Here is a 13,922-nt window from a genome sequence, read left to right on the forward strand (position 1 = left end):
TAATTGTCCTTAAAGTGCTTGATAAAAGAACTCATAATTATGTGCTTGATTAACCAACATTCCCTACCAGGATATTAAGATACCTTTACAAATTGAAACCACTTGTTAAAATACATGTACATTGTATCTTGAAGACTTGTTTGTTATATTGAATTGTACTTTTGTGCTGAATAAAAACCTGTACTGGAAACGTTTGTCAATAAGTAGATATTCCCGAGGAAAGCATGACTCATTGGCAAGGTCACACTGCCTAAACTACAGACGAGATAAGGCACACTACTGCTGGATAACATTGAGGTGTTTGGTGGAGACACGACACGACATGGAGCAACATTTTAACTTCTACGTATCTGTAGCAGGGGTATTGCTCAACAAATTGCTATGTCTGTGGCGATTGATTCTCAACCATTTTGTAACACTATTCGGGGTCTGGACCCAGAGTGGTTTATAATTATTTAGAGATATCTTTAATATTCAGAGACATCTATCTATGGAAATGTCTATTTCAATTTTGACTTGAGGATTTTGTGATTTAATTTGGAGAAATATTTGATGTGTTTATGTGTCGATTTGTGGATGTTAATTGTATGGAATACTTGTCTTTTGATACTGAATTGTACTTTTACATTGAATACAAACCTGTTTTGGAAACGGCTGTCTATACGTTTCAATACCATGGGTGAATCTTTAGTGAAGATTATTGAAGAGATAATGCAAGCGGTGTGCTCCTCCCACTATACACTGTAGACCAATACAGGTTTAAGGGCACAGCATACGGCTTTAGGAGAAGTCGCTATTCTCGGGGAAAAGCATGACTCATTCAGTTGGTCACATTGTCTATCCTTATAGATTTGCGTTGCCTTCTAAGATAACACATACCTATATATTTTCGTGGTCAACCCTTGATACAACATATGTATCATGGGAAGATAAGTAATTACCACAACCAATTGATCCCAATTCGGCGAAGTTAACAGTCAGATATGCATTATGATAGAATTTAAGAGCATGGTCGAAACAAAAAGGTAAAAAAAAAATCACAATTTTAATGTTTGTAAAAAGGAACAGGTGGTGACAAATAAACCACTTTTTATTACATGTTTTGTATGGCGACCTTATCAGTTAGCTTATGATTAACTGTTGCCAAGGAGCAGTCATGCTCCATAATTTCCAGGAGGAATTACTGCTCAGTTCGTGTGTTCTGGGAACGAAACGCGACGAACGTTGCCCGCCAAACATTTGACTAATTAATTAATGTTTGATCTAATGTTGGCTAATGCAAAATTAACTTGACTCCTCGTCTCTACGTCAGGGACGGTGGGGTAGCACAGTTGTTAAAGCGTTCGCTTGTCACGCTGAAGACCCGGTTTCAATACCCCACATGTTGCTTTCATTTGCATCATATACGTATATGTGTATTTCTTCTCCATGTCAAATTTAGTACTTTAACGTTATCGATGCAGTGGCTAAAGGACGAGGTATGGTGACAATCTGATTACTTTCTTCCGCTCTTCCCATTATTCATTGTGCTGCAATGCTGCTGTAACTTTTGACTTTCATATTTTCTAAATAGGTCTCAAACTTGTAATTACATTTGGAGTTTTAATGCGGGTCTGCAAGAATACTGTTGACGACTGTACACCATACATGGCTGTTCATTCATTGAAATCGTGCTCAAATACCAACCAATCAGGTGACGTAACTCGACGTGCGCAGACGAGTCAGTGGAGGTCAGCCTTTTATTGCCTGTTCAAAAATAACATGCTAGGATACTTCGATTGGACTACACCGAGGTGTTTGGTACAGACACGAGAACTTGTGACAAAGCAGACAGTTTAAGGTATGTATGATGTATGATTTAACCTAAAGGGGTTTAATAGTGAGTCGTCAGCCGTGAAAAGGAAATAAACCCTTAAATATAAGAAAATATGTTGTATGTTTTGACATAATATAGATTATGCAATGACAGTATCTACATATAAATACATTCTTCCACCACTTAAAAAGTATGGGTGACAGTTGAAATAGGGAAATATTGCCTTCAAAACTCTCTCACAAGTTGCCCTCAACTTCATCAAGTACTTTCTAAAGAACAAATGAATAATTTATCATTGATCACATTCAACTAGTTGTTTGATTTACGTATATAATACGTATCTATTCCCTATCGGAAGACAAACAATAAAGTTGCTAAATTAACTGTATGCATAGCGCCACTTAGTTCCACTATTGCGCTACCTTCAAGCTTCTGTTGCGCCTACTGTTGCTCCACTAAAGCTCCACCATCTAGTCACGTCTGTGTCACATTTGCTGTACAAGATACTCTGTTACTTTCATGCTGGTTGATCTAGGATTATTGAGTTACCGTGGTATATTGTCTGTCCATGGCATGCTCACCTGCAGTGGTTTGGCTGCAGGGTCATATTGTTATCTGATCGTTTGTTTGCAAATACTGATATGAATACTTGACATGTCAGGTGACTATTGGGCGAAATATAAAACCATAACATCCATCACAGATATGATGTTTACAGCACTTGTTCTTGTGATGGACTCGATCATGGTCAGTGGAGAGGAGCTTCAGCGTGATCTGATTACTTCTATTGCTGGAAAACATCGATGGCTGCTCATTGACGTAGCCGCGGAGCTCCACAGAGAAGGGCTTGCGTAATAGTGAATTCTTTTGTGTTGGGCATTACATGATGGCTTTGAGGTATAATTTCTAAATCTGGGCCCACTTTTTCCGCCATAATGATTGCAACAGGAGGGACCACATTAGTACATCGCTTCGCTTCATCGGATTGGCTTACTTATAACCATTTTCTAAAACATATATTGATCGAAGCAGGTGGGACCACATTAGTGTATCGCTAGGCTTCATTGGGTTGACTCAATAGTTTATGCGGCTCACATTTGTAGTTATTTTCATGGATATATTGCAATATATTTATAATTCTCATTTTGTTATATTGATGGGAAATGTCTTTATAAATTATTTAGTGTGACGTTACCTCCATGATAGGTACACATAGTCTATGAAGTTTGAAAAGCGTTGCCAGCTGATCATTCTCTTTCCATAACATGGTTTTCAAAAGTTACAACGCAAGACACTTACTTCAAATTAAATTTCGAGAGGCAATGGCAGTCAATCTGCGTTTTCCGGGACAACAGTTCAATCTGATCATAAATGTCAATAGAGATATGAACCTGAAAATTATATCTACACTTGAATAGAACTCGTACATGATACAAGCCTGTGACCAATGTCCTCAAACAAAGTAAGTTCTGTAGTATTTGTATATTCTTATCCAATTAAAAGTCATGATACATTTTATAAATAGGCAAAATAGTAGATCGCAATACGTTTTTTAACGTAGTACATATTCTCTTCAAGTTCAAATTAATTTCAGATGTGTTCCCACCTCGAACCTTCGAGTAAGCAAGCAGACAGACCCTTCTCGTGCCACCGATAAGTCGGTTTCACCGATAATTCAGTAGACATTTCCCTACATTCCATTATCACAGAAACTTTGGCAATGAAGAAAGTATCAGCTCGTTGAGTTTCAACGCTTCTAACATCTGATCAAAACCGTACCAGGCACATGTCTTGTGATATTCTATCTCTGTTTGAAGTTGAACTAGAAAGGTTCTTGCAACTATTTGTGACTGTGGACGATACTAGTTTCTGAAAAGTGGAATCATTTGACATCACCAGCGCTAAAGAAGACAAAGACTGTCCCATCAGCTGGAGATGTTAACCCTGTTCTGGGATGCCGAGGATGTCATCATAATGTCATCATCTTCCAAAACATCAGACAATAAATGGAGCCTATATTGCTGTATATTAAAGGCAATTGTAGGATTAAATTAAACAAAGAGAAGAGAAGCTGAAAAAGATGTGCTTTTGCATCAGGACAGTGCAACATTGCACAAGTCAGCCATTGCCATGCCTACGATCAACGAATGTGGCTTTGAACGCTTTATTCTCCTGATCTGTCTCCCATGAAATTGATATGACTGTAAATTGTAGGTATTTGATTACATCATTCATTTTGTTGAATATGTGTATTTGATGGAACCAAATGAACACTGGCCTTGTATACAGACTGCCGAGTGAGCGAGTGCGCTTGGTGAGCGTTTGATGGGTGTGACTGTTTGAAGTAATTCTTCCCTTTCATTTCAGGTAGGCCAAAGAGCTTCTGTCTTTACTCTTGCAAGATTCAGGAACACCAATACAGGTATCACGAGACGCGTCTACAATGGCACTTAGCAAAAGTAAGTTCATTGACAGGTAGGAGTCATTTACGTAAATCTAGAGAGCTGGGAGTGAATTTTTGGTTGTTCCTAAAAATAAGAGGTTATAGACGATATTTCATGTGTCAAGTGAAATATTATGTTTTTTCTCCTCGAGTGACGGGTGGAAAGGAGATATTTTCACGAGTGGCCTAAAATAGAAAATATCTCCTTTTACCCCATCGTGATATGAGAGAAACATGATATTTCACGAGACACATGGAATATCCTATTTCTTGTATACGTTTTTTACTTGTCTACCGGAAAATTAAATCGTTTTATTACAAATGTAAATCTTGAAACGTGAACTCTCCCTATCTAACACATAGGGACGGTTCACCACCCCTTGTATTTGCAACTTAAAAAAGTTTCGTGTTAGCAAAATCTTAAAAAATATAAACAAAGGTATCAAAAAATATTTAGGGTTACAAAAGTCTTTATCGTACATTAAGAAATGATTATATACAAAATCAAATTTAACAAAAAATACATTCAGTTAAATGAGAAATTTACAGTTTATAACGAAACATTTTCGAAAGCAAAACAAAGTGCAAAAAGTGATGTTAATTCCATAAATGACCATCTACCATTATTTTGCCTTCTCAATGTGGAACTAATGTAAAAAGGACGTCAACGGGCATGACACTTTCAATAAAGGGAGACAATTTGAGGGGAGGTAATCTTTGTATGAAATAGTTCCTTCAAAGTGTTATGTCCACTGCAGTGAGAATATAACTTTCTCAAATTTCACAATGAAATATATGATAAATCCAGCCCTCATGTAGCCTTTCATTAACGCTGAACTCGTCTGTGTAAGTCAGTCAATCATTATAATGCAACCCTAAGGACAGATTGAACACAGGCGTACATGTAAAAGAATAATTTTTGACTATGAAGTGGTATGGCGAAGAAGTTGTGATCAAGTGTTAATTCTGTTTATTTTAGGTTCACGACATGTGAAGTCGAAACAATACCTAGATAGAGAGATAAGGATGGTGCTTGTTGGTAAGACAGGAGTAGGGAAGAGCGCTACGGGAAACACTATTGCCGGCAAGGATGTGTTTAGAGAAGATTTAAGTGGAACATCAGTCACATCAGAGTGTGAAGAACACAGCTTTGAGTGGGATGGGTATGAACTGCTGCTGGTGGATACCCCTGGCTTCTGTGACACAGACAGGTCAGCTGAGGACATCAGAAAGGAGGTGGGTCGGTGCGTACATATGTCCTCTCCAGGAATACACGCCATTCTGTTCATAGTTCAAGTTGGAAGATTCACAGATGAAGACATAAAGACGATAGAAGCATTCATTGCATGTTTTGGTGAAGAATGCAGAAAATATGTTCTGGTTATTTTTACAGGAAAGGATCAATTGGATAAAAGGAAGAAAAAGATAGATGAATTCGTCAGATCTTGTCCGAAACTTCTCCAAAAGTTCCTTTCTACGGTCCAAGGCCGATATATGGCAGCGAACAACAACGACATGTCCCTGGACAAGAAAACATTTACAAAGGAACTTGTAGAAAGAATCTTACAAATGGTTCGAGCTAACGGCGGGATGTGTTACACCAACGACATGTACAGGAAGGCAGAGATTCAACTGAAGCAGGCTGAAGATGAAGAGGTGAAGAAAATTGCTGCCGCAAACAAAGCCAAGGATGAAAAGCTGATTGAAATGGAGAGAGCCCGGATAGAAGCAGAGTTGACGAAACAGCTTCTACCTGCGCTAGAACATGCAAAAATGATGAAAGAAGAAGAGGAAGCCTTTATGGGTTTATTGGAAGATATCCATCGGAAATTGGCCCGAAGACGCGTAAGGTCATACATTGGAAAGGGTGTTGGAAAGATTGTGGGATGTTTAGTTGGTATCCCAGCAGGTGTGGTAGGATTCTTTCTTGGTGGTCCTGTTGGTACAGTTGCAGGTTCGGCAGCAGGTGCCGCCGCTGGCTCTGCTTTTGGTCGTCACCTCGGCGGAATGATTGGTGAAAATTTATCAGATTCAAGTTACGATCACTTATGAACAGTTTTTCATAAGTTGTGTTTTTTAACAGTTGCTTCTTCTGTCTGTATGTTCTATTCAGTCAGTCATGGGCGGCCAGGTAGCCTAGTGGTGTTCGCTTGTAAAGCCGAAAACCCAGGTTCAATTCCCGACATGAGTACAATGTGTGAAGCCAATTTCTGGTGTCCCCCGCCGTGATACTGCTGGAATATACCTAAAATCAGCATAAAACCATTCTCACCCACTCTATTGAGTCAGCATATAAATACATATGGTATACAATCTAATGGATTACAAAATTCATTCAGTTTACGATATAAGTACTGCACAAAAATTACAATGGCAGTAACAATGGAGTGGTAGTACAATATTCAATGGCAATATATAATATGATACCTGTGGTCAGTATAAAAAATAACTGTGGTGATAGCTAAAGTCGTGATAAGACCCAGCAACGACAGTGGTCAAGCGTCCGAGACAGGCCTACGCTGGGAATCCAGGGTGAAATGTGATCTTCACAGGAAAGCTGGTCTTGATGTAATGTCAGATAAAATATGAGATGAAATTGGCACGTGCTCGCTCCAGTCATACAGTCTAAATAGCTTCCGGCACTTTCCACACAGAGCATCAGTGTCACCAGAACATCACAAAATATTTAACATGTTTCTAAAACACTTGACATCCATCCATTCCGAAAGTTTACAGATAAATAGAGCATCTAAATATGCTAATTTACACTATTGCTTACATTCCTGACAACAAATCATTGTCCAAATACAACGCAATGGACTTCTACTGATCATGAATTTAAACAGAAACAATGTGATACAATCATTGTTTAACAATACATTACACTGATATCCTGACTATAGGGAACACTTAGGCTGAAGAAGTAAGTATCAATCAATTCTGTGAAACCCAACTTATAAATTTGTATTCATTTGTGGGCCATTTGTTTCAATAATTGTGTGCGGTGGTGTTTTTATCCTGTATTGGCTTGATCAGCTTCATGAGTGTGATGTCAAAAAGAGGTGGATGATGACTCTTGACTTTACAGCAGAGGCTACTAGTCCTTTGTTTTAAAGTAGGTCAACTCATTCAGCAACGTACGGCATTCAACAAAATGCTGTTGCTCATGCTTCTCCATGTTCGTCACACTGCGGCCGTGACGTACTATCACGTCCCACGCCGTCGATTCATGTAGGTTATGGTGTCATGTAGTGCAGCCATATCAGTAAGCTGAGTATTTCATAGCTTGTAGTTGTTTCAGTCCGCTAATAATCGGCACCAAACTATTATTACTTCCAACGCACTCGGACGAAAAACTATCTTACATTACACGAAACATGGGGGTAGAGCAAACTCCATTTTCTTCAATAAAGTGACGTTAAACTAAACATTCTCGTACTCCGTTCCACTGTTGTTGCCAAAGAAGGTTGATTATGTAGTTAACGGTGAAGAGTACTGTATACAAGCATAGCCTTATGTTTGTTTCAGATAAAAAAAACTGTTTGGTTATGCGATCAATTAATAGGAACGTCTAATTGAGTCACTTTGGTTGCATAATTCTATTTTTTATAAATCGAAAGTTCTCGTTATTTCAATTATGTTCTCTAAATTACATCCTTTTCTCGTTACTTCGAAACCTTCTCTACTTAATTTCTTTTCGCATGCTACCAAAATTGCATCATTAGGCTTTCGTAAATTAATACTAGTTAAAATACAGAAATTTTCTATTTCAGTCAAGTGTATTTTAGATAAGGATTAGTTATTTGATAAAATGGAAAATTGCAAGGACACAAGATTGCTATGTATTTGCTGTTATGTATATGGCGACGTACGCCATCATGGATATACAGGCTACCCATGAAGATCCGGGTGAGAGTAGGTCTTCAGCAACTTATGCTTGCCGAAACAGGCAACTATGCTTGTCGTGAGAGGTGACTAACGGGATCGGGTGGTCAGGTTCGCTGACTTGGTTGATGCATGTCATCGTGTCCCAATTACGTAGGGCCCGTGAAGATCCGGGGTAGAGTAGGTCTTCAGCAACTCATGCTTGCCGTAAAAGGCAACTATGCTTGTCGTAAAAGGCGACTAACGGGATCGGGTGGTCAGGCTCGCTGACTTGGTTGATGCATGTCATCGATCCCAATTGCGCGGATCGATGCTCATGATATTTATCACTGGATTGTCTGGTCCAGACTCGATTATTTACAGACCGCCGTCATATAGCTGGAATATTGCTGAGTGCGGCGTAAAACAACAAACCAACCAACCCAATTGCGTAGATTGATGCTCATGATGTCAGTCACTGGGTTGTCTGATCCAGACTCGATTATTTACAGACCGCCGTCATATAGCTGGAATATTGCTGAGTGCGGCGTTAAACAACAAACAAACTATGTATAGGTGACTCAATCTTGTACCCAATATCTATATCGAAATCGAACGTTTGACCAAATCCAAAATAATTTTCACTTATTCAAATAAGGTGATAGAAGCTTTAATAAAATATGCTTGTTTGTTCTTCTAGTGTCCGTGAGTGGTCTTTTCACATTTGATTCATGAACATTGCTTATTGTATTTTCTATATACTGCATATCGTAATTTGATAAACACCACTGTGGGTATGATTTTACACCGCTTGAGCAATATGCCGGCAATATCACGGCGAGGGACACCCCAAATGGGCTCCTCACAATGTATTCTTGTGGGGAATCGAACCGGGGTTGATGAGCGAAAGCTTCAACCACTGGGTTCCCTCACCGTCCCCTTCGCTCTGACAAAGGTGTCATCACAGTCGCTTTATCGCTTTATCGTCTCGTATTATCGCTTTATCGTCTCGTTTTATCGCTTTATCGTGGTGGTGTTCAATTGATACCTTTCATATTTCTGAAAGCATATTCTTCTTTCTATTTTTGTCATTAGGCTGACATATTTTTAAAACAAATCATTGGAATGGATGGGTTTTTTTCGTGTTGACTTTTTGATTTTTTATCGTTTGGTTTAATCAAAATAGCTTGATAAGAAATGTGTTTAATCATATTAGCTTGATTGATATGAATGTAGATTTTTACTGTTTCGGGATAGTAATATTTCCAGACACAAATTTAAATGATTTCAATTCGTTGTTAACCTGCTTTGTATTTTCCACAAGCATTATGGACTGTTCATGACGTACTGCTCTGCTTTGTCGTAATCAAATAAAATTCGTAAACTGCAGAACTGTGTTATCTATGGCTTTGTTACGTAGGTCACACTGACATAAAGTAAAGGCTGATCGAAGGACGCTGAAGATGACGTTTCCATTCCATTCGGACAAAAATATTTAAAACACAAGGAAAACCACACTGTTAAATTGTATCTGAACATGGTCGAAGCCTGCTCTTTAACATTCAAGAACATTGTTTATTGTATTTTCTATATACTTGCATATCGTAATTTGATAAACCTGGATCCTATGATATACTGCGTACCCTGGATCCTATGATATACTGCACACCCTGGATCCTATGATATTATGCATACCCTGGATCCTATGATATACTGCGTACCCTGGATCCTATGATATACTGCACACCCTGGATCCTATGATATTATGCATACCCTGGATCCTATGATATACTGCACACCCTGGATCATATGATATACTGCACACCCTGGATCCTATGATATACTGCATACCCTGGATCATATGATATACTGCACAGCCTGGATCATATGATATACTGCATACCCTGGATCCCATGACACACTGCATACCCTGGATAATATGATATACTGCACACCCTGGATCCTATGATATACTGCATACCCTAGATCCAATGATATACTGCACACCCTGGATACTATGATACACTACATACCCTGAATCCTATGATATACTGCACACCCTGGATCCTATGATATACTGCATACCCTAGATCCAATGATATACTGCATACCCGGGATACTATGATACACTGCACACCCTGGATCCTATGATACACTGCATACCCTGGATCCTCTGATAAACTTCATACCCTAGATCCAATGATATACTGCACACCCTGGATACTATGATATACTGCACACCCTGGATCCTATGATATACTGCATACCCTAGATCCAATGATATACTGCACACCCTGGATACTATGATACACTGCATACCCAGGATCCTATGATACACTGCATACCCTGGATCCTCTGATAAACTGCACACCCTGGATCCTATGATACACTGCACACCCTGGATCCAATAAAATACTGCCCACCCTGGATCCTATGATACACTGCACACCCTGGATCCTATGATATACTGCATACCCTGGATACTCTGATACACTGCACACCCTGGATCATATGATACACTGCACACCCTGGATCCTATTGTACACTGCATACCCAGGATCCTATGATACACTGCATACCCTGGATCCTCTGATAAACTGCACACCCTGGATCCTATGATACACTGCACACCCTGGATCCAATAAAATACTGCCCACCCTGGATCCTATGATACACTGCACACCCTGGATCCTATGATATACTGCATACCCTGGATCCTATGATATACTGCATACCTTGGATCCTATGATATACAGCATCCGCGAAGACAATGCGTTTGAGTTCATTCAACGGGGGGAAAAATCTGATTGTGTGTCATCGCAACCCAACATCGTGGGACTTAATATGGATCACTGGTTTGTCTGCTCCAAAGTTGATTATTTACAGTTCTAGCCGTGCACGGCAGATTTCTGTCTGAAACAGATACCACAATTGTTCATAGATATTACATTTTCGGATGATCTACTGTACTGACACAGAAACACCAGTCATCATTTAGCGTTTCCTCGTCGATAGTGGTTAACCTTGCCGATAGTATAGTCTGTATACGGTTGTGATGTTATTTAGGCGCATGCCTGTTTGTCAAATATGAAATGTGATTCGTGAAGATCCAGGGTATAATAGGTCTTCAGGATCTCATGCTTGCCGTAAAAGGCGACTATGCTTGGCGTAAAAGGCGACTAACGGGATCAGGTGGTCAGGCTCGCTGACTTGGCCTATGCTATACAGCATCCGCGAAGACGATGCGTTTGAGTTCATTCAACTGGGGAAAAAATCTGATTGTGTGTCATCGCACCCCGACATCGTGGGACTTAATATGGATCACTGGTTTGTCTGCTCCAAAGTTGATTATTTACAGACCTAGCCGTGCGGGTCCGATTAGAATTGGTCTTCAACAACCCATGCTCGCATAATAGGCGACTAACTGGATCGGGTGGTCAGGCTCGCTGACTTAGTTTATGCATGTCATCGTTACTAATAGCGTAGATCGATGATCATGATATCTATAAATGGATTTTCTAGTCAAGACTCGACAATTTAAACACCGCCGTCACATAGCTGGCTTATTACTGAGCTCGGTGTTAAACAACAATCTAACATTTTAACAATCTGCTGTTCCTTTCCATCACAAATATACAACAGTACTCCTTAAATCTTTACACAGAATGATAGGATGGTTTAGTGATTTATACATCATGACATGATAAAGGATGGTTTAGTGATTTATACATCATGACATGATAAATAAGGACACAATTACCTTGCCTTGAAATACAGCACCATGTTCCTCCATTGCATCAGGGTCAGTTAAAAAGTTATTATTGACGACTATCGCGGCAACCAATGTACAAAAGACTTTAACGTCCCCGTATAATTGATTGAGTGATGGGCCGTTCTCGAACATCGATTAATGGGAATGTCTCCAAAGAACATTTTCATCAAATCCAGACACATGTCCCTGGTTCTAATACCTGGCCTCTGCAGCCGGGCTATTCCGGACTATACATTATATAGGCACATCCATGATTAATTGGGGGCTCAGGTGACCCTGAAGCCAGATTCTCTGTGCAGAGCTGTGTCCCTTTGAATACTACCTCAAACGCGCGAGCTGGGTGAGGAACTCGTTTAGCAGAGGTACCACTGTACACGACTACCCCCCACAACAACACCAGACCTGTGTGAATAAACAGTGACTTTATTAGTCAGACACAGTGTCTGGTTATGTCTTGGAATGTTTTAAATCAATTATTAGATCCGTGAAGACACTGGGTAGAATAGGTCTTCAGCAACCCATGCTTGCCGTAAAACGCGACTATGCTTGTCGTAAAAGGCGACTAACGGGATCGGGCGGTGAGGCTCGCTGACTTGGTTGACGCATGTCATCGATCCTAATTGCGTGGATCGATGCTCACGATGTCAATCACTGGATTGTCTGGTCCAGACTCGATTATTTACAGACCGCTGTCATATAGCTGGAATATTGCCTAATATAGCTGGAATAGAGTTCGTAAAACACATTCATTGGTAATGAATAGAATCCAGAACTCGTTCCCGCCTCAAATCAAGTTTATATGCAGAGTGAAATAAGATGTCATACAATAAACAATATACCATTAAAGTGATTGAGCGAGTTGGTTTAATGCCGCTTTTAACAGTATTAGAGTTACATCACGGCGTGTCAGCTCAATGTGGGAGGAAAGCCCGAAGTCATGCAGGTCTCAGAGACGTTTAGCACTTCGGTAAAACCCAAGAGCAGGGTATGACAGGCAAGTGGTGGAACTGTGGTGCTAACAAACCTAGAAACATAATGGGTGCGACCCGGGATTCGAACCAACAATCATAGGTTTCTGGCGTGCCCAAGGGACGCAACTCTGCACAGCGAATAGCGGCGACTGGGCCACCCGTGCCCCTCATATGGTATTAAAAGATATTGAAATGAATATGGTCTATGGTATTTTCAATACTTTTCTAAACCCAACTCACTCACTCACAATACTTTTCAACAGGACGTCTACAAGATGCATTTGAGTATGAAACCATGGTCACTTCATGCATGGCATACCGATAGAGCTTGCCATAAAACGCGACTATGCATGTCGTAAAAGGCGACTAACGGGATCGGGTGCTCAGGCTCGCTGACTTGGTTGATTCATGCCATCGATCCCAATTGCGTGGATCGATGCTCATGATATCGATCACTGGATTGTCTGGTCCAGACTTGACTATTTTACAAAACGCCGTCATATAGCTGGAATATTGCTGAGTGCGGCGTTAAACAACAATCAAACATCAGTCAATAAGCAACAAATCACAACATATTACGCATTCAATAACTTAATGAACTATACACTGGTATCAATATCACAGTCACTATAAAACAAACACAACTGCTGGTCAAAATAAAGTATACACTTGAAAATTGCGTTTGACCAACACATTACAAACCTTATCAAGACCTTACCAAATACTACAAACGTACGGTCCATGGTAGAACTATGATATCCGTATCAAATACATCACCATCGATTAATCATTTCTGATTTGTTTTACTTGTTATCCGCCATCATGTATGGTTGAATACTCATATAAATCAGAAACAGGTGGACGAAAACATATACGAATAAAAAAGGAAAGATCTGACTGTGCCGTGAACAAGTGATTATGAGTCATTATGAAATAGTGATAATATTCTGTCTTTTCGCGAACAGGTGAACCTATTCTGTCCCACCGTCGGCACCCGTCACTCAACATTAAAACGACAAAACCCTCTCCATTTGCATGAGACATCTGACCTATGAA

The 13,922-nt window shown here is 39.8% G+C and overlaps 1 protein-coding gene across 1 annotated transcript; it reads left to right on the plus strand.

Moving 5' to 3' along the window:
* Nucleotides 1-5,285: 5,285 nt before the first annotated feature.
* On the plus strand, nt 5,286-6,311 carry LOC139460363 (GTPase IMAP family member 7-like). Its single transcript, XM_071241854.1, has one exon. The coding sequence runs from the start codon at nt 5,286-5,288 to the stop codon at nt 6,309-6,311; it is 1,026 nt and encodes a 341-aa protein (XP_071097955.1).
* Nucleotides 6,312-13,922: the final 7,611 nt, after the last annotated feature.

The sequence above is a fragment of the Haliotis cracherodii genome, unplaced genomic scaffold (genome assembly GCF_022045235.1).
Source record: "Haliotis cracherodii isolate W230 unplaced genomic scaffold, xgHalCrac1.p SCAF_14, whole genome shotgun sequence".
NCBI lineage: Eukaryota > Metazoa > Mollusca > Gastropoda > Lepetellida > Haliotidae > Haliotis > Haliotis cracherodii.

What these genes read in the sequence shown, in the direction of transcription:
- LOC139460363 (XM_071241854.1), top strand. Translation starts at nt 5,286, where the DNA reads ATGGTGCTTGTTGGTAAGACAGGAGTAGGGAAGAGCGCTACGGGAAAC.